At 34.2% G+C, this 21,347-nt stretch overlaps 4 protein-coding genes across 4 annotated transcripts; 2 read left to right on the top strand and 2 right to left on the bottom strand.

Annotated features, from left to right (window-relative positions):
- The first annotated feature begins 3 nt into the window (after positions 1-3).
- Positions 4-2,820, top strand: LOC111703478 (protein BUD31 homolog). Its single transcript, XM_023475428.1, has 4 exons — positions 4-88; positions 1,045-1,214; positions 1,709-1,790; positions 2,213-2,820. Exons 1-4 carry the CDS (start codon positions 20-22, stop codon positions 2,324-2,326), a joined length of 435 nt encoding a protein of 144 aa, XP_023331196.1. The 5' UTR covers positions 4-19; the 3' UTR covers positions 2,327-2,820.
- On the top strand, positions 2,815-20,562 carry LOC111703468 (ankyrin repeat domain-containing protein 11). Its single transcript, XM_023475417.1, has 15 exons — positions 2,815-2,921; positions 4,282-4,378; positions 9,862-10,052; positions 10,446-10,500; positions 10,909-10,974; positions 13,747-13,811; positions 14,168-14,245; positions 15,674-15,745; positions 16,559-17,737; positions 17,992-18,063; positions 18,571-18,650; positions 18,829-18,894; positions 19,358-19,421; positions 19,838-19,936; positions 20,344-20,562. The coding sequence occupies exons 1-15, from the start codon at positions 2,889-2,891 to the stop codon at positions 20,416-20,418; spliced, it is 2,292 nt and encodes a 763-aa protein (XP_023331185.1). The 5' UTR covers positions 2,815-2,888; the 3' UTR covers positions 20,419-20,562.
- LOC111703473 (acetyl-CoA acetyltransferase, mitochondrial) lies at positions 4,991-9,239 on the bottom strand. Its single transcript, XM_023475422.1, has 11 exons — positions 9,131-9,239; positions 8,453-8,528; positions 8,309-8,392; positions 7,961-8,130; positions 7,324-7,473; positions 7,023-7,097; positions 6,602-6,712; positions 6,428-6,550; positions 6,139-6,254; positions 5,687-5,828; positions 4,991-5,461 (listed from the first exon to the last, which is right to left on the bottom strand). The coding sequence occupies exons 1-11, from the start codon at positions 9,184-9,186 to the stop codon at positions 5,341-5,343; spliced, it is 1,224 nt and encodes a 407-aa protein (XP_023331190.1). The 5' UTR covers positions 9,187-9,239; the 3' UTR covers positions 4,991-5,340.
- Positions 10,986-13,729, bottom strand: LOC111703471 (uncharacterized). Its single transcript, XM_023475420.1, has 8 exons — positions 13,505-13,729; positions 12,899-13,419; positions 12,459-12,689; positions 12,243-12,405; positions 11,994-12,170; positions 11,688-11,832; positions 11,228-11,385; positions 10,986-11,167 (listed from the first exon to the last, which is right to left on the bottom strand). The coding sequence occupies exons 1-8, from the start codon at positions 13,723-13,725 to the stop codon at positions 11,044-11,046; spliced, it is 1,740 nt and encodes a 579-aa protein (XP_023331188.1). The 5' UTR covers positions 13,726-13,729; the 3' UTR covers positions 10,986-11,043.
- Positions 20,563-21,347: the final 785 nt, after the last annotated feature.

Consider the following 21,347-nt stretch of genomic DNA (forward strand, 5'->3'; position numbering starts at 1 on the left):
GTACATCCAGATATACAGAATGCCTAAGATCCGTAGAAGCAGAAAACCTCCCCCAGAAGGATGGGAACTCATCGAACCAACACTAGAGGTATTAACTTTAAAGTTTAAAGGACAGTAAAATTATAAATAACTTTTTTCGGCTTTTATTTTACTGAGGTCACTGTGATTTAAAGCTCTCACGCTCACAAGCAGAAATCAATAAGAGTTTCAAGGTAACAAGAAGTGCTTTACAGTGCTAAAATGTGCATGTAAAGAGCTATAGAAAAGAATAAGTGAGCTCGAGCGGTAAAATCGAAGTCCAAGACGCTGCGACACTTCAAAGTCTACCCTGTCTTAAAAATTGATTAGAGTGTTTATAAGCAGGCTGAATATATGTGCTAGGTATGGACAAAAAAATCATGTAATCTCTGTCCTTCAAAATAGTAATGATAATTTAATGATTACAACCATGAAAACAAGATAACATAATAAGTTTATAACAAGATAATGATCATGCTAATTTAGTAATACATCAAAAATGATTGCTTAAGAAATAAAATATTTACTCAAATGTTCCTTAAAGTGTGTAACGGGGTGAACCCCCGATACAAGTTATGGTACAAGGTATTGATATGTAAATCATTTTCTCCCACAAAATAAACTAAACGCCATCTAAATAAAGTTCTAAGATTAAAGAATGTTCCAATAGATTTTAGAATTGTGCAGTTCTCTGAATCTGGATCCGTTGGATCTGCAACATTTTTGCTTCCTGTATACGGATCCGGCTCCAGGAGGGAAAATGTCAAATGTCAACCAATCCTAACACAAATCTCTAATGTTTACACTAACAAAAGATTACTAAGAACTTCCCAATTTCTTAATAAGAAATTAGCAGAAAAATTTTTTTTTGAACTTTAGTCTTAAAATCATTAGATCTTGAAATGTTCAGGACCCGGATCTGGTTTTAAATCCGAATCTATTTTATCCGGGCGGATTCAGGATTCAGATCCGCATCAAGATGAAATTAAGCCCCGGGACTGTATCGATTAAAATACATATGTTCAGGAGCTGGAAGGTAAAATGCGGGAAGCTGAGACAGATGGTCACGAGGGTAAGAGAAAGACTGAAACCCTGTGGCCGATATTTAAAATCCATCATCAGAAATCTAGATACATCTTCGACCTCTTCTACAGACGGAAAGCTATCTCCAGAGAACTCTATGATTATTGCATCAAGTAGGTTTCTCACAAGAAAAGTCAACAAAAATGTATTTAAAAATTTAAAAATGAGTTGTCATTTTGAAATTTCATCGCGTAGATCTAAAATTTTTTCGTTTTGCGCGACGTGGTTATCATCATCAGGAATTAACCCATGGATTAAATATCCTGAGCTGAAAACTTTAGAATTGGATACCCTTAATCCAGATCGCTTAAAATCAAAATATCCAAAGTTGAAACTTATGAATTTCTTAATCCTCTTTTTTGGCACACACTGATTGGTATTTTAGGCACTTTAGTGGATACAGATTATAATAATTTGAAGACTAACAAAAAGAGGAGATCACGCATTGATCTCAATATCCACAAATCTTAAGTTTTCTCAGCTCTGAACGATTAATGGATCGCAAATTTACCTAATCTAGGGAGAAGATCGCTAATTTACCTAATCTAGGGAGAAGATCGCTAATTTACCTAATCTAGGGAGAAGATCGCTAATTTACCTAATCTAGGGAGAAGATCGCTGACCAAAACCTGATCGCTAAATGGAAGAAGCAAGGATATGAAAACCTGTGTTGCCTACGATGTATCCAGGTATAATCCCAGTTCACTGAGATACTTAATGCCTATTTCATTGAATGATGGGTTATCTGCTAATAATAAACATAATGATAAATAATTGTAAAATTTCCTTTATCAGCTTCATTTTTTTTAATAAAATACTATTTTAACAACAATTGAAAATTAGCCGCAGGGTCGGAAGGCTTGGATAACAAAAAATTCTGCGTCGCTCAAAATTTACAACATTTAAAAAGATTTTCAACCACTCCATCCATGTCTAAAAGAATCAACCTTTTTTTGACGAAAAAAAACTATCTTGTTATACACTTCTTGTTTACATAATCCATTGAAGTTTACCCCACATGAATTGATAAGCGACCGATTAAAAAGAACTTTTTAGGTTTTAACACTATATAAATTTGATAAAATTTTCACGAAAAATTTAATTTTTTTAGACTCGTGATACGAACTTCGCCACGAACTGTATCTGTCGTGTTCCTAAAACTAAACTAGAGGAGGGGAGGATAGTGGAGTGTATACACTGCGGGTGTAGAGGCTGCTCTGGTTAGATCCTGGAGTCAACCTGGATCCGAAATATCAAACCAGGCTTTTTGATAAATCAGATTCGTAACCCTAGAATCCCAGTCTATTTGTTCAATCCGGAATTTTTAGTATCCAATCAGCATTTTGAGAATCCAACCCGGATTCTGACAAATTAACAAAAAGAATTAAGAATCCAAGCTGGGTTTTGATTATCCAATCCGGATTCTTACTATCCAATCCGGATACTGATTGATCACAGCTTTTCCAATCCAACCCTGGACTCAATAAATCCAAATCTCCTGAATAAACAACTCGGATTCTAACCATCTATCATTATTCAATTTCGCCCAACTTACAGAAGATAAATATCATTAATTCGGAAAATGTAATTATTTTGTTCAAGCAAGACCCTGGATTCACTTAAATACAAAATTTTGACACGCTTGTGTTTCTCACTCGTCGCACATCTGTGGTATAGAAGTGTATTTAAAAATGTATTTTGTACTTTGTTTTTTTCAGAGAAAATGTATAATAATTTTTGATCTCTGAAACCTAGACTGGGCATTATTGAAACTTAAAGTACAAAACATGGCTCAATCACCAACTGTTGTTGGTTCTAAGGTAATATTATTCAAATTGTAATGAAGTTCTGAAATGGGCGAAACATTTTCGGACTCCTTTGGAATCCTCAATAAAACAATGCTTATTTAAGTGTAAAGCACTCGGTCTAGTTTGTACAAGTACACTCTTCCATTCCTAGAGTGACGGCATACCCGCTTCACCAAACAACCCTTCGTTTAAGCAAATATTAATCAAGATATCATTGATTTATTTGATGGTTTTTTATTGTGGTTTCTCTATTCAAATTTTCTTGCGAATTTTTGGAGCAGAAACTAAGAATGAAATTGCGAGAATGTAAGTTTCCAGATTTAAATTATATTTTCCTTTTTGTTGCCCAGATATAGGTTTATCCGGATCCGCAAGATTTTGGGTTCCCGGATCCGCAAAAATATCAACCAAAAACTGCAAAAAAAACTTTTTTACTCATAAATCTGAACTTTTGAAAAAAGAGAGATTATAAAAAAAATCCTCATTTCTGAATGATTCATTATGTTTTAGGATTAAAATAAGCGAAAATAATAAAACAAAAATTTGAAAATTATTTTTTGTTAAAAAATTCAGTAAATCTTAAAGAAATGACCTGGATCTGGATCCTCTTTTTCCAGTCCGGATCCGCATCAAAATTAAATGGATCCTAAGCACTGGTTCCCAGATATAAATTATATCTGCCTTTTTGTTGCTCATATATAGGTCTTAGGCACGTTTCCAGATATAAATTATATCTTCCTTTTTGTGGCCCAGATAAAGGTTGTGAGTAGGCATGCAACTTCTTACATGGAGGGTCAACTTAACATTAAGTGAAAAGTCCCTTTAATGTATTTTTATTACATATTCTTTCAAATAAACATAAAATTCAACCTTCCCAAAAGGGACTGGAACTTAATCTCTAGAGATCCTTGCTAGAGTGGTATTTACGATTCACAACAGTACCCTTCAAACTTGTCTGATTAAGTGTGAATTAGTTATGTATTTAGAAAACTGATTGTTTTTATTAGTTCGGTTCTTTACAAAGACTTGCGAATTTCTTACAATGGAGAAATTAATTAAATTTATCACTTATCCAGCTAGAAAAACAACGTTATCATCCACATTTTTTATTAGAGTTAGGCTTCAATGGTACCATTGTAAATTGGCCATTTTCCTCTTTAAATGATGGGTCACTTAAAATTACGATAAAACGTTTTTAAACAGAACACTGACATTGTACGCACATTGAGTCCAGAATTATTTACATGTTTTGATAGTACCCAACCAATATAAAATTTCATAGAATCTTTTAGAAAAGTAACTTCAAAATTCAATTTATTTTAAAATATCGCGTTTAAATGTTTCCAGGATTTGTTTTATTATTTTATTTTAGGGGTCTGGGACCAATTGCCACACTCCCATGTCGGAACGTCAACAGTTGGCATTAATCAAACAAATGGAGAAAAGTGGGTCTTCATCTACTAGCAGTGGTAAGTGTAATTGTTTAAGATCCGCGACATGTTTTCTCCCGGATCCGAATCCGCAAAAATATGCGGATCTCGATCTACGGACCGGATTGGGATTTAAGTGGAAAAATATTAACCGAGAAATTTAAAAAAAAACTTATTGTTTTCAAAACACGAATCTATTTGGTGGAAAATATGATTACTTAAAAAAATTAATGAAGTTGGAAGAAAAAACACACCTCTGTCTACTTAGCAATGGCAAGAAAAAACCCGTATCTGTCTACATTGCAATGGCAAGAACACCATTTATCTGTCTACTTTGCAATGGCAAGAAAAATCATATTTCTGTCTACTTGGCAATGGCTTAAAAACCTTTATCTGTCAACTTGGCAATGGCAAAAGAAACTTTATCTGTCAACAATGGCAAGAAAAAAACACATCTGCCTAATTATTAATGACAAGAAAAAATATATGTCTTTCTACTTGCAATGGCAAGAAAAATTATATTTCTGTCTACTTGGCAATGGCAAGAAACCCATATATCTGTCTATGGCATCATTCCTATCATTCCTAAAAGGTTTGTTTTCATGTACCAAAAAAATTAAATTTCTTTCTTTAAACAAATATTATTATTAAAACTAGAGTTTATTTATCAGATAAATGCTTAAATTAAAAAGTACAAATTGTATGGTTAAATAGGTAACGTTGCATTGATATTACATTAGATTAATTAAAATATTGATCAAACCTATGATCGATTACATTTCTGTAATAGCATTGGTCATTACTTTATTTGATCAAAGTGTTTTTACGAATGAGTACTGAGAATGGATCAAAATAAATGATCATAGTTTCTGGTTGAGTATTGATAAATATTGAATTGATCAAACTGTCTCTGCGAGTATTGATCAAAGTTTCTGAAGAACAGTGATCATGATTTTAATTGATAAAAGTTTCTGAAGAGCAATAATCATAATAATAATGGATCAAAGTTTCTGTACAAGTATTGACCCAGCTCCTCCTCCGCCGTTGCAAAGACTAGCTACACCAAACTCTCCAGAGTTTAGAGTGTGAACCAGATGGTTGGTTATCCGACCCCCACTCATCCTAGTTATATTAGGATTAAAAGGAGTGTTTCCTGTTTATGAGTATAAATAAGGTATTAAAAAAGGTTTAGGACGAATCTTATTCTGTGATCAGATGTCCGTAATTAAATATTAAATACAAAAACAACCGATTTACTCAGGATATAATTTTGATTTTCTCAATTCTTCCTTCTAAAACTTATAAACATTCTAATATGCATTCTTAAAAATTTAATTTCTTTCTAACCCGAATGGATGTCCGACTGATATTGCTCCTCCATGGACGTTTACATCCTCAAGATTTAGATCAAGAATTCTAGCGTTCGCCAAAACTACGACTGCAAACGCTTCATTGATCTCCCACTTGGATATATCTTCCTTTTTCATCCCTAGATTAGTATAAGACATAGTTTTTAAGTCGAATATTTTTTATCTTACAGTGACAGACCGTAGACTTATTTTCATGTAAACATCCGTTTTAGAGTGTCATGTCCGATTTATAACGATACCCTTTATACTTTATTTATACTGGAGAGAAAATACAGAAAATTGTCAGAATTCAACATGAGAAAAACGACGATATTTTTTCCGTTTAGTCACTTTAAAAGTGCTGTTGTGGACAAAAAATTCCACTATTAACATGGATGTTACATGAAATTATGTCAACAGTCTTTTCTTGAAAAAAATATTGATTTAAACCTGCTCTATTAAGAAGATCTTGTATTCCCTTTGCCGGTGCCACTGGCCAGTCCACGGGATTCACTGCAGAATCGGAGTACGCAATAACCCGGGCTAGAGGTTTCAAATTGTGCATTCTAAAGATATTAATATTTGAATGTTGATACTGAGAAAATTAGATCAATTAAAGATATGTGCTGTTTTAGTTTTATTATTAGAAAGGTTATCTTGATATCTTATGTAATGTACAGATATTTATGTGCAGTATTGTACTAATTCAAAAAAAAAATTCCAGTATTATTCATCTTACTTGAGTCCAGTTTCATTAGCAAGGATAGTAGCAGTGGCTCCATCTGCCAGTTTACTTGACGATCCGACAGCAACTGTTTTACCCCAATACAATTTGGTTTCTCGAAAAGTTTCATAATCATTCCTAAAATAATACTGTATAGAGATATTCGTTTTTTCTTCCATCTTGATCTACCTGGAAACCTCTTCATCCGTTGTAACAATAGTTGTTATCTTTCCTTTCCTTACTTCCAAAGGATAAATTTCTCCATGGAATACTCCGTCTTCAATCGCCTTCTCTGTCCTCCTGAATACTTTCATTAATTACCAGATATAGGCTATAAAGTAAAATTGAAAATCTTTTTACAATTAAAGGGATTTTTTTAAACGTTTATTTGGATATAGAAGAACCATGATCGTATAATTATTTGATTACTTCAGGATATAGCATTCAAACAGCTATGCTATGCTTTTACTATTCTAAATAGAAGGAAACATTAATTGTAACAATATTGTACATTTCTGTAGACATGATTTTTTATTTTCTAACAATTTTGTAAATTTAAAAGATATTTAACAGTAAACGTTATTATTATTATTAACAAAATTTTGGTCACCTGTAACTTAAAATGCCATAATCGTCCTGATCATCTTTGGAAATGTTTAATTTCTCAGCTGTATTTTCTGCACATCTGCACATCAGATTTAAAGGGATTTTTTAAATTTAGTTAAAGTCTTCTTCGTTTATGCTTCTTTGTTTATGCTTCTTTGTTTATGCTTTAGAAATCAGAAGTCTTTTTCAGAAAAAAAAGCTCTCAATGAACAATAGTTTGAATTAAGTTTTAGGATATTCAAATAGAAGTCCTGAAATGGAAGGTTGATTAAAAGTATGTAGACAATCTCTTTAATTCCACTTACTTGCCCATATGCCAGCCTGAGTATGCATCTGTTAGTGCATCAAAACTGCAACTATCCTTCAGGTTTATTCCTCCGTAGGGTGTGCTTCCTCTTTCTAGAAGGAAGGGGCTGTTGGACAGACTTTCCATGCCTCCGGCAATCATGACATTTCTGGAAAGAAAAAAATCTGAATTTAAGATGTATTTTTTTGTATTTTGGTTTTTTTTTTGAGTTAAGGGCAGAAGGATAGTAACTCAAATATTTTCTGTTCTCAATGGTTTTATTTTTGAAACTACGTTTATGTTTCGAACTTAAAGACCCATCTTGATACCTTAAGACTAGCTCTAGATTTGTAATTGTATTTCAGGATTTATGATAAGCTAAGTTTTACTGAAAATGCAAAAAATGCCAAATGTCTAAATATTTTTTATCCTCTTTATTGCTTTTCCATTTAATGAAACTACTACCTGTGTGCTACTGTTGAGCAGTCGCCATTGTACTAGCTTTGAGTGTGCAAGCACAAACATTTATTCTTATTAATTCTCTTTTTATTAATGTAGTACCTGTGTCCTACTGCCAGTTGAGTAGTCGCCATTGTACTAGCTTTGAGTGTGCAAGCACAAACATTTATCCTTATCAATTCTCTTTAAAGTAGTACCTGTGTCCTACTGCCAGTTGAGCAGTAGCCATTGTAATCGCTTTGAGAGCGCTAGCACACACTTTATTAACTGTAGCACAGGGTGTAGTGTTGGAAAGACCAGCTCCTAGTGCTGCTTGACGAGCTGGCGCTTGTCCTAGTCCAGACTGTACAACACATCCCATATACACCTAGTTTGATTTTAGGTTATGACCAGATAAGGGCAATAATTTTAAATCTTCAATTTGTGTATTCAGCTCTCAGCTTAGTCTTCAAAACTAAGAGCTATTCAAAACAAAAGTTTTGGCCAAGTTGTAATTATTGTTTTGCATAGATATATGATTTCTCTAATTCTTTTGTTGTTACTACCTCTTCAATTGCGCTTTTATCTATCCCAGTTGCTTTGATTGCGTTCTCTATTGCAATGCTTCCCAACCTTGTCGCTGATAAACTCTAAATTAATTTTGTTTATTTTATAGAGAATATTTAATTTATTAATATAAACAATACTACCTGAAGTTGACCCTGAAATGACCCAAGCGGTGTTCTAGCATGTCCAACAATGAAAACATCCTCAACGGCACTTCTTCTAAATCAGTCTTATCTATTTAAAGTGTCTTAATATTTGCTTTAAAGTGATGCGTATGGTGTCATTTTTGTTTGATTTAATTAATTAAGCATCTTTTAATAGTTCTTTTAATTAGGCTTAACTTGAAGTGATACTCCATTTATAGAGTGTAATTTGAGATTCACAGTGATATTTTTAACTTTTGACTGATCATTTCATCAAAAACTAAAAGTCCTTATTTCTCTAGCTGAAAAGCTCATGTGAACTGAACACGTCGAAAAACTCATGTGAACTGTACTATAGAGTATTAATGTAAACAACGTTATAGTTTATGAAACTGGTAAATTTTACGCTAGAAAAAAAAGAATATCTACGTCATCCTCAGGAAAAGGGAACTGTTGTGAATCAGAGGGATTAAAAATGGAGAAAACTTGAACTGACATCCCTTTACGCCGTTATTCATGTATACGTTTGCTTTTGTTCAATTCGTTCGACATTTTTTAACCATGATTTAGCTGAGATTTCCTCCCCTAGCTTGCAGCTAAAAAATAGCTAGAGAATGTTTAACGAATCGGATATTTATGGCACACTTGAAGTACATTTTGCAGTACACTCGTCCTTACCTGATACTAGAATAGGGTCTGGAGATTATATTTATAATTCTTGGATTCATTTTCATAGACAAGCAATAACTCGTTTTCTTATCTCTTACTTCTGAAATAATAAAATACTTAGAAATTAAATATTATTGTTTGAATAAGTTTTTTTGTGGCACAAAACAAATAAATTAATTTAAGAAACTAAACTCAAATAATTAAATGTAGATGGCTATCCTATCAAAAAGTTTGTGTAGAGTGTAGTCTGTAGGAATATTAGAGTAAACACGTCATCAGCTGTTTACACTTTACAGGGATAAATACTTACGATGTATTCTTATCTCTTACATATATAACCGTGGAAAAATATAAATATTTAATTTTAAAAAATTCTATATTTTTTAGCCTTAGACACCTCCCGGCCAACCATGAGTGTCCATAAAAAATGTCAGTCCATTCGGTCCAGCCGTTTGGCTGGCTATTGGCAACATGAAATGAATGTCTAGTTTTATTATATAGATTATCGATCTAAATCAACATACAAATGCAATATAGTTCCATTTTGATCTGGATTGATCAAATTCAATTTAAAAATAAGGGAATTAACCTTTGTTACAAAAACCATGAAACAACATTTTTCCGAGGCAACCCCCCTTTTGAACATCACTAGATTTTTATAAATGATATTTGTGAGAAATATCTAAATCTCAATTTAAAAGTTACATTTTCAGCTTGTTCTCACACTTAAGTATTTTCAGAATGTAGTCCTTGCATAACCTCTCCTCCAAGAACTCCCCTGGGAGTCCTCAACGGAACTTTCTCCACTCCAAACTCCAGGAGTACTCCGGTGTCAGGCAGTAAGGGGACACCCCTCTCAGGGAACAAGGGAACCCCTTCCACTACATCAGGGACACCCAGGACACCGGCAGAAGAGAGAGTGTTGAAAAAGGTAAAAAAAAAAAAAAAATATTTTTACTTGAACCTCCAACATGGTAAAATCTACATTAAGGAATTTTTTTAGTGCCTTTTAGTCAAAGTCCTTAAACTTCTACTCCAACCCCAACCCCCCCTTCAATTTTATTCTTAATATTAGATTTCTCTGTGAAATCTCAACTTTTCAACTTTTTTATTCTAATTTATAGATCAAAAAAAGAACAAACTGAAAGAACTACAATTAATTTTAAAAGAACCTACTTCTTATCGACAACTAAATACTTTTCGGTTAGAAATAAAGTTATAAATAGCTTTTAATATATCAAATATTCTTCAGATGTGTAGAAAATCTTTGATTTCTACTCTGTTCATTACTTTATTGTTTTCATTCTTTATTTTATCTGTTAAGGTGTGTAAAAGAAATCATCGAGGAGAGACACCACTGCACTGTGCTGCAATTAAAGGTAAGATATTTTTCTTTTCTAAATTATATCTAATTGGACACATCTTTAAAAGTAATGGTTAAACCTGCTTAAGAAAAGGGGTTGTTAGCATGCTAATAAATGCTAAGAAATTTTCATTTTTCCACTATTAGTTGTGAAGGTCGCCTTTTTAATCATTCTCAAATTTTTTCGGATTTTTCCATTTTAATGGCCGCATTTCAAAAATAGAAATATCAACATTTTTTTCAGTTGAAATATTTAATTTTGACGATCCATTAAACCTTCCTTGGGGTCATGTGGGACGGTTGCCTTTGAAAATTTGGACCCAATCGGTTCATTCGTTTTGACGTTTATTAGACACAAACGAATAGACAGACAAAACTTTTGGGATATTTGATATTTTAAAATGAGTATCATCAATATTTTAAGGGAACATTGGTTTGGTGAGAAAACTATTGAGACTTGGTGCGGATCCTAACTCTCAAGATAACGCAGGTAACAAGTTCTCAAATATAAAAAATATTTATTCTCTCGTAATTACATGTTTTTCCAAGACGACTTTATTTATCTTGAATTCTCATGTTGTTGAATCCTGGCATCCAATTCCAGAAGAGATTCTAAACTCAGCTCCAAAAGGCTTTCCATCGGAATATTTTCCAGAGTATACTCCTGTCCAAGAATTGAAACTCTGCATAAAAAAATGTCAAAATTATGTTTGTTTTTTCTTAAAATTCAATTTTATTATCACCTTGCTTCAGAGGAGCTCATTTCTTTGTCAGGAACATTTTGTTTTTCCTGTCTATCATTCTTGACTTCAACGTTTAGGATTGACTTGAGAGAATGATATCTTCTCCTTTCATGAACTAGTTTATCAGGAACTGTGCAGTACATCATTAGGTCCAGAACCTAGGGGTTTAGGTTTAATAATTTAGATCAAATCCTTCACTATATTCTTTTTAAAAGGAATATGCCAATATTTCAAGTAAGCAAGAAAGAGTGGCACGTCTCAGTCACAATGGTACCCTTTAAATCATTATCTGATCAAACTATGGGAAAAGTGTGGAATTCTGTAAATTGTGTTCTTTGTCTCTGCTGTATAAAACCTGCAAGTCAATTTTAGTCAGAAAACCGTATCAAGGATGCAGTGCTTCTCTTTTTTAAATGGAATGTCACTTGAAAATATCTCTTTATAGATTTTCAGACCATACCTCTAAAGTTTTGGTTGCATCGATGGTTTCATAACAATGTGCCATTCTTAGAAGTGTCTTTTCATGTGTCGGGTCCAGAAGTAAAACTTCTCTGATGTCATGGAGAGCAAAGTTGTAAGCTTTAGCCTGGATCAATACTTGAGCTCTAAATTACAGATTTATTTTTTCATTCCTAATAACATTTTAAGAGCAAATTTTTATGAAAATGACTGAAGGCGTAATTTTGAGTGTTAACTGTACAGTGTACAGTGTACACTGTACAGTGTACAGTGTACACTGTACACTGTACAGTTCCTTCAATTTTACCTATTTGATAAAAGGATTATTTTCTCCGAATTCTTCAATTGGCAGGACTTCAACCCTTCGGAGTAAAGTTTGTAAGCTTCTTTATAATTTCCTGATCTAAAGGCTTCATTGCCTTTCAGTTTCTTCTCCTTAACAAGTTCTTCTTCATCTGTATTCTCATTAACATCAGGGGTCAACCTAGAGCAGGAAAAAATGATGTAATAATTTTTTTGGTTCTTTATTAAAAAAAATTATGAAGTGTTATCTTACCTTTGGACAGTAGTAACAAGCAGACTGTGCCGAGTATAAGTGGCAAGGATGGATTGAGCTACATCAAGGTGTCCTTGTTGTTCTGCTAGATCAACAGGAAGTTGTCCGTTCTTGTCTTTAGCATTGAACACAGCTTCTTTATTCAGAAGATAGTTCACCACTTCTAAAATATTAAAAAAATCATTTAAAGAACTTGATAAAAAAGATTAAACTAACCTAGAGACCCATGATAACATGCAACATGTAGTGGGGTCCAGTGGTTGCATGTTCCATAAGCATTGATGTTACCATCCCTCCCTGCTTCTTTGGCGAGGTCCAAGTTGTTATTTTTTGCTGCTAAATAGAGTTGTTTTGATTTAGGGAAAGGTATCCAACTTGCGTTAGGTCCATACTCAATACAATCCATCATTCTTTGTCTCATCTTCTCTGTCTCTTCTGAAGACGGTCCTGAAAAAAAGAAAAAACGTTGATCTCACTTTAACTAATAATATTCCAATTTCATTGAGATAAAAAAAACTTTTATTTTCCACTAAAATTTAATATTTTCCCCAATTCTGTGAGGAAACCCTTAATCTATTATACTGAGGGAGGGAAAGGAGGGGGGGGGGGGGGGTAAATAAGTTTTCAAGAAAATTTACACCCCTGATCTGCAGTACCTATTTGAACAGGCCAAAAGCAGAGGTCTCTAGATTGGTGAGCAATGGTTCTCAGAGTTTCCGGAAACTTTTGATAGTCTGCTCCTGACGGGGGTTGGATATATCCAACAGCTTGCAAAATTCTGTACAGAATTAGTCTGGCGTTATATCCTTCTACATGAAGACTCTTGACAAACTCACCATGTTGATCAATTTTTAATCCTGCTAGATACTCCTCACATTCAGGTACTGTCCAGGTTCTCCAGGTTGAAATTCCTTTGCTGGATTCGATAGTCTGGTCTAGGTATATTTGTGCAACTACTCGAACCTGTATATTCTCACTCTTCCCAGCTTGATACAGCCAGTAGACATCTCCAAACTTCAAGCTTAGCTCCTGGTTGGCTTTTATTGGTTGCATTGCACTTAACCATATCTCATCATTCAACTTAACCAATGCTGTGTTTGAATCTGATTTCCTGTAGACTTGTAGATTGATGTGCATATTCTTGTATGTTTTGTATCCGCTGTCAGCAAAGGTTGGCCTAAATTAATTAAAAATTACAATATGTATCAACTATTAGCAAACCAACCGCTTATTAATGATTTTTAGTAATTTTATACTCAAACCTTTCTGAATCTGTGATGTTTCTGATTTCACAGTTCCTGAGATCAACAAATTCTTTTTTCTCGACATCCTCGATCTGGGCAAATAAATCACTCTCCTTAGCATTCTCAAACCCTATAACTTGTCCTGTAATCTTCATCAGTTTAGTGCCTATTGGAATATCAACCCTGGCAAACAATCCAGGATTCTTCTCATCAAACTCTTTGATAAAATCATCCAACATTTTTATCTGAAATTATTTAAGGTTGGACCCCGCTCCATGAAGCCTGTAATAAAGGGATTGTGAGTGTTGCAAGATTACTGATCCAGGTAACAACAAAGACAGTGTTAAGGATCCATGTCATTTTGATGTTGGTCCAGATCCCGGATTCGTCTTGTAATAAAATGGATCTAGCCCAATATTTTAATTTTTTCCTCAAAAAAATACTTCTTAGATTTTCTTCTTCTTTTCTTGATAGTTTAAAAGTAGAAACTTCATTATCATTCAATCATTAGAAGATGATATGATACACTTAAAATGTGTGTATTTAAGAGCAAAAAGTCTGATAGTTAATGTTTTGGTTGCTATTTTGCCACTTGTGGATCCAATGGATTCAGATCTTATGCATTGAGAAAACAAATTTAAAGTAATAAACGGACATTATCGGATTCAAAATATTTTTAAGGCTGGAGCTAACGTTGGAATACCTGGAATGTTTAAAGAAACCCCGCTCCATGACGCTTCTAGGAATGGACATTACAAGGTTAGATTCAAACAAAAAATATTTATTAGTTTAGGACAAATACCTTTCAACAAAATTTCATCGACTCACCAAAATATTTAAAAAATGTTATCAAATTTATTTTTATATTTCATGATTGATACTAGTGTAACAAAGCTTATCTGTAGAACCAATGGCAAGATGTTTGCTATTATTAATTCATAATCGCCCTTCTTAGCTTTTATTAATTTTAAAGAAATATCATTCCACTTATAAATCACTTTCCACTCTTTAAGCTTAATTCAAATACATGAAACCATGGATATATTTTATTCAATGAAGAAAAAATGTTAAAATTTTAAACACTTTTCCTGCCAGATATTTAACTAAAATCCAGGGGTCCATATAATTCCCAAAATAGCAGATTTTCTCGATCCCAAAATAATTTTTTGCCCCCAACTTTAAAAAAAAATGCCCCCAATTGTTAAAAAATGCCCCCAATTAAAAAAACATTTTCAAATTCCACTAACACATTTGCCCCCATTGCCTCCAATTTGAAAAAAATGTCCCCAATTAAAAAAAAAAACATTTTAAATTCCACTAACACATTTGCCCCCATTGCCCCCAATTTAAAAAAATGCCCCGAATTAAAAAACAAATTTCCAAATTCCACTAACACATTTGCCCACAATTTAAAAAACGCCCCCAATTAAAAACATTTTTTCAAATTCCACTAACACATTTGCCCACAATTTTTAAAAAAATGCCCCCAATTAAAATAAAATTTCAAATTCCACTTACACATTTGTGCCCCCATTTGCCCCCAATTAAAAAACATTTTCAAATTCCACTATCCAAAAATCGTATACTAGGACAGACCACAAAAAAAATTGTCCCCATTTCTTTCAAATTTGTCAATCCCAAATGGGATTGAAAAAGGAATTATATGGACCCCTGAATCATGTAAGCTTTGATTGTTGTTTTGTATTTTTATTGTTTTGTTTCAAGTATGTTTGCATTTATGGTGAAATCATAGATTCAACTAAATTGACTTTTTTTCTACTTTAATCTCCGTCGAGCCATAATAATTTTAAACACAATTTTTGTTACGTGATTTTTCCCCATGTTGCTAATGCTTTCTTGTATTCAATAATTACTGAAAAATGTGTGGTACAGAGCGTCCCATATCATATTAGATTATCTTCAATCTTTAACACCAAAATAAACCCTTAATACTCGAAAAACTTTTCATTTTCCATATTAAAAGAAAAAATGGAAAAAGTTTTTTTTGAAAATTTTTGGAAACCCTGTTTGGATAAAGCTTAAACCTGGCTGGGTCGGTTTTCACCGTCGCCATCTTGGATTTCTGGCGTACACTAAATTTATAAATTAAACTAAATTTTTTAGTAAATATTCGTCAAGATTTGCAGTTCAATCTTATATAAGTTTGTATATAAACTACTCTGGTAGGTTGTGAAGCTACTTTTAAACTCTGGAGCTGATAGAGAAGCGCTAAATTCCGATAGGAAAACCCCCCTGCAGGTGAATATGAACACTAAGTGTCAAAGTAAATTCCTTTATGTAATGTTTAGTTCATATTTTCGCGTGTTTTTTTAAATTGGTCCCGTTCTATTGTACTTATCCTCGCCCTTTCTTTTTTATTGAAATACATATCAAAACAAATTAATATTTTGGCCGATTTGATGTGTATAGGCCATAATCATTTTTGATCTAATCGTCGCTTCAGGGATAGGTATAATCCTAGAGCACGATTTTTGGCCCCCCCCCCCCCTCCTATAAATTTTGTACATGGATCTTACAGAAAGTGTCTCAACTTAATCTAACCCGTGGCCGCAGCGCTCGGCCTAGAAAGTGTCTTAACTAACCTAACCCGTGGCCGCAGCGCTCGGCCCCATAGCCCATCCTAGCCGCAGCGCTCGGCCCAGAAAGTGTCTTAACCTAACCCTAAATAATGCTAAATAAATACTAATTTGGTCATGTACAAAATTGATGGGGGGCGGGGGGGGGCTGGGGGGGTCCAAAAATCGTTCACTATGACAGACCCCTGGGATAGGTCAGGGACCTCATTTATAATAGGTTAAATCAAAGCGGAGGAAGAGGGGGGGAGGGGATAAACATTTCTGTGATGTTATCGTAACTTTCTCTTTTAGTTATGCCCATACCTTAATTTTTACGATAAATGATTGAACATTTGAGATAATTGGACTATTTATTTGTAAGGTTTAAAAAATGCATACTGGGTCGGGTCATGTCATATGTAACATATAAAACAATGTTAGCAAGTTATTCAACAATACTTAGTGAAAGATATTTCTATTTGGTTTATTAAATCAGGTTGCGTGTAATCCTGAGAACCCCTGTCAGAACCCTGACCTACCCCGAGTAGTTAAACTACTCCAAGGAACCCTAGACCAGGTGTCTCCGGACAAGGAGGAGGAAGGAGCTGAAGACTGGAGACGGGACGGAGAAGGAGTTAAATCCGGAGAAGCGTTCCGGCGTGGTCAACTGTTCGGTGAAATGGCATCGGGAGAGGAGGTTACTAGTTCAACTGTACAGAGAGAAGAGGATGTTTATGAGTTTAAGACTAGTAGTAAGGAGGCCACGCCCACCTCCTCCAGGGGCAGTGCCTCGCCAGGGGGCGGGGAAGGAGAGAAACGACAGAATGAAGATGAGGAGGATACAGGAAATAAGAAACGGAAGAAGGAGGATGCTGGACGGGGTCGAGGAGTGAGGGGAAACTCTACAGAGAAGAATGTAGGCAAGCAGGCGGGGCGGGGCAGAGGAGCTCTGCTGGGCGGTGATAGAAAATCTCCCCCTGGGAGTACAAGAGGAGATAACAGTCCAGCTCCGAGTCCTGGTAAAACAAAGCAAACTAAACCTGATGGTGGGGGAGAGAGTGACGAAGAAGGGGAGAAGGGGAAGGGAGAGGGAGGATTAAAAGTTCCTCCGCTTAAGATTGTTCTTAACTCTGGTAATAACTCCGGAGGACGGGATGAGGATAAAAAGAAAACCTCCTACATTGTTAATGCAAATTCGGAGGATGGTGAATCCTCCGAAGGCGGAAAGGCGAATGATACAGAAAACTCCGCCACGGACGATAAGACTGGAAACCGCGTTACTCGGAGTCGAGGCGGAAATACCGACGAGGAAGGTCCGTCAGAAATGACAGTTGAGGAAGAACGGAAACAGAACGAATATCATTTCAAGAAACGGAAAATGCGCAATCACCACGAGGAAGCAAATTCCGGAAACGACGGAATGAACCGACCGAGCGGAGAACCTCTGACAGATATTGAGAAACATCTAAACATCCGGAAACAAATTGAACAGAGGCGGAAGAATCTATTTCCGGTTCAACCTAAACCTCCCCAGGGGTTCAGGGAGTACCTCATGAACAAGAAGACCTACCATCTCCAGGGTAACACAGGGAAGGATTCAAGGATCCAACCTATACCTAAAATTGCACCACCTCCGTCTCTGGAGGGACCCTTCAGAGATTTGTTTCTAACTCAGGTAGGAGAATTTGCGGGAAAAATCAATTTTTTATGGAAATTCAAGTCAATCGAATTTAATCCATGCAATGGAGTTAAGATCCTAAAATTTCAGCTTTTCCAAACTTATTGTTAACTTTCGTAATGGTTTGTCAAGGAAAATCGTAATTTAGTTTATTGCAATCCGTAGCGTGCAGTTAAAACATGAATTAGAATTATTTACGTATAATATGACCTTGTTTTTTTATTAACAAAAATTTAATATTTATTTTACAGGAGGATGAAAGGTATAAACTTCGGATGAAGCATTTGGTAGAGAAGGAAAAGCTTGTCCTTGCAGTAGAACAGGTTAAATACTTTATTATATAAGCAGGAGACTTTTATTTTGCAGATATACGTGATTTTTCCGGATCTTTTACCCCCCCCCCCCCCTTCTTTCTCTTTTAAATTACTTGAGTCATATTTGATACTCAATGCAGTTATTGAAATGGTAGGCCAAATAGTTCTGCATAAAATCAAAGTTTTAATGTTGTTGTAGCTTCATCCTGGGTCAGGATCTTCGAGTTCTTCCAGTCCAAGGAAATTAGAGGCTTCTATAGGGTGGGTCCATAGGCTGGTGGTGGTGCAACCGACAGTGCTGCGAAGCACTGCAAAGCCTCTCATCAAACTCTTCAGTTTCTGACAAGGAACCAAGAGATCTTTCAAAGTTTTAAAGCCAAGTTTTCTTGTATCAAAACTATATTTTGATTTGAGTTTACCCACTTCGGTTTTTGAGATTTGTCTGTGCCCTGAAGATTTTAAACAAAATCAAACCTCATGTTGAATGATTTGGAGTATTTATTATGCAATCTGTAGGAAATATTGCGCGTGCACGGTAGAGCTGCAAGAGCGCTCGCGAACCAATCCCTTCCTTACAGTGTGTGTACAATTCTAAGGTAAAACAGCTGTGATTCAGATTTATAAAAATTAGATTTTATATATGATAATTAAGAATTTATCATTTAGTTTTTTTTATAGTTATTTTGACATATTTTTTTCGTATAATAAAAAAATAATGATTAGATAATGGATTGTCTGTTGATGATAAACATAATTGCATCTTTTAAAATTCAGGGATAAGGAGATCTATACTCCCATTGATCCGAACCAGGAGGAGAAAAACAGGGATATCAGGAGCAGGTGAATACATTTTTATTTCCCCCCCCCCCCCTCCTTAAATTCGCTAAATTGGGGGAAATTGCTTATTTTTAGGCGAGGAAAAAAATAAATTTAAAAACTTTCCTTTGACCACTATTTTTTAGAACAACAATAATCATTTTTTACTTTAGCTACTCAGCTATTTTCTATCTGTATCTATCGTTGCGTCATAAATAAGGGCTCCTAAATTAATTTTAATAGTCCTGGAATATCTTGAAGAGTTGTTTGTACTTTCTAGCACTTGTTTCTGACTTTTCAACTAGCTTATCTCGTGCGTAAATCAATTCTTCTAAGCATTTAGTTTGAACTTATGTTAATCTTTGAACGTATTTCATAGCTTTGATCAGGCGGAAACCTGCTGGATTACGGGGGGGGGGGATTCGTGTATCCGCACATTTTTTATCTTAATCTTTTATATCCTTTATTTGACTTTATGTTGTTACAGGTATAACGGAAGATTATTTATATCCTGGCTCCAGGATGTTGATGACAAGTGGGAGAAAATAAAGGTAAACCCCTGTCAGGTTAGGGAGCTCCTGGACAATCCCTAAATTTGATTTTATTTGACTTTTGACTTTTGACTTTTGACTTTTGATTTTTGATTTGTAACCAATTTTAAATAAGGTTGCATACTTTTCAAAAATAGTGACTCAGTCCTTCCAAAATGGTCCGTTCTTGTAGTGTGTGGGGGGGGNACCCTTTATCTTAGTTACAGCTTGCTTGGTTTTGAAATGAAATTTTTGGTAATACTACCAATTTTTGAAAATCAGCAGTTCATCTATAAATATTCTAAAATAATTTCCTATTTGAAGTCTTGAAAACTTTTTACGTGAAAATAGTCATGTTTCATTTGGTACGAGGGATTTTTTTTAAATAGACCTAATTTTGAATGTGCTATTTGTTTACAAATGACTCGATATTCCAGGAGCAAATGGTTCTACGCCACCATAATGAAGCTGAGAGTTTAAATGCTGTTCAGAAGATGGACTGGGAATGGAAGCTCGGAGAAATACCTGGAGCTAAGGTAATAAAGGCACTGCTGACGATTATGTCCGAATTACAACTGTACTCTAACTGTACTCTATCTGAGAAAAATTTAGAAGATATCCTTGGTTTTTTTATTTTTTAAACAACTGATCATTACTAATTGTGGTTTCTCTTTAAGACTCACTTTTTTATCTATGCTGCAGAAACTATTGAGAAAATTTACAGAATTCCATGCTTGAGAAAAAAGATGGACGACGATATTTTTCACATTGCTGCTGTTCAGATAAAAATTTAAAGACCCCGTTTTGAAATTGTTTTGACAGCCCCTTTTAAGAAAATTTTAAATAAATTAACAAATGTTATTTATTTAAAATAAATTGTAACAATAAATGCAATTTATTATTTTAGAAAGGAAATCTTACAAATATATTTATTTATTTTTAGAATCGTCCGAGTGCCGACGATCTACATGTACCGATGGTTCAAGTCAGCGACGATTTCAACCAACTTCTCTCCTAAATGTATGAAGCCTGTTTACTGTTTATGTTTTATATACCTTCGTTTAAAAAACCAAGATCTCCCGCCACTGTTGGCAATATATAGATTACCTGGCTTATCCTTCATGTGTACCTTTATATTCAATTATACTTCATTGAAAACTTCCATTCTTTCATTTCTCTTGTACTGTTATTGTTTTGTTCTTTATTTTTATGTTTGTAATCAAACCTTGGGGTTATAGGAATTTTAAAGTATAGGGGGTAATTCAGAATTTAAATGAACTCCTTAATTTTTTTCCAACAGAATTTTAGTTGACAGAGTTTAAGAAATTGTTTATAACTTTATTCGAATCTGTTTCTTCAGGTTGTATTCTGTATTTAGGTATATTTTCTTGAAACATCATTTCTTCTTAGCCTGTTTCCCCTTCTAAAAATCTTTTTTCCCTTCTGAAAATCTTTTTTCCCTTCTGAAAATCTTTTTTTTCCTTCTGAAAATCTTTTTTCCTTCTGAAAATCTTTTTTTTCCTTCTGAAAATCTTTTTTTTCCTTCTGAAAATCTTTTTTCCCTCTGAAAATCTTTTTTTTTCTTCTGGAAATCTGAAATCCTGAAAATCTTTTTTCCCTTCTGAAAATCTTTTTTCCCTTCTGAAAATCTTTTTTCCCTTCTGAAAATCTTTTTTCCCTTCTGAAAATCTTTTTTCCCTTCTGGAAATCTTTTTTTTCTTCTGAAAATCTTTTTTTCCATCTGAAAATCTTTTTTCCCTCTGAAAATCTTTTTTTTCCTTCTGAAAATCTTTTTTTCCTTCTGAAAATCTTTTTTTTTCCTTCTGAAAATCTTAATTTTCCTTCTGAAAATCTTTTTTTTCCTTCTGAAAATCTGTTTCCTTCTGGAAATCTTTTTTTTCCTTCTAAAAAACTTTTTTTTGTGTGTGGGTTTTATTTGCTGAATAG

This window comes from Eurytemora carolleeae, unplaced genomic scaffold (genome assembly GCF_000591075.1).
Source record: "Eurytemora carolleeae unplaced genomic scaffold, Eaff_2.0 scaffold449, whole genome shotgun sequence".
Lineage (NCBI taxonomy): Eukaryota > Metazoa > Arthropoda > Copepoda > Calanoida > Temoridae > Eurytemora > Eurytemora carolleeae.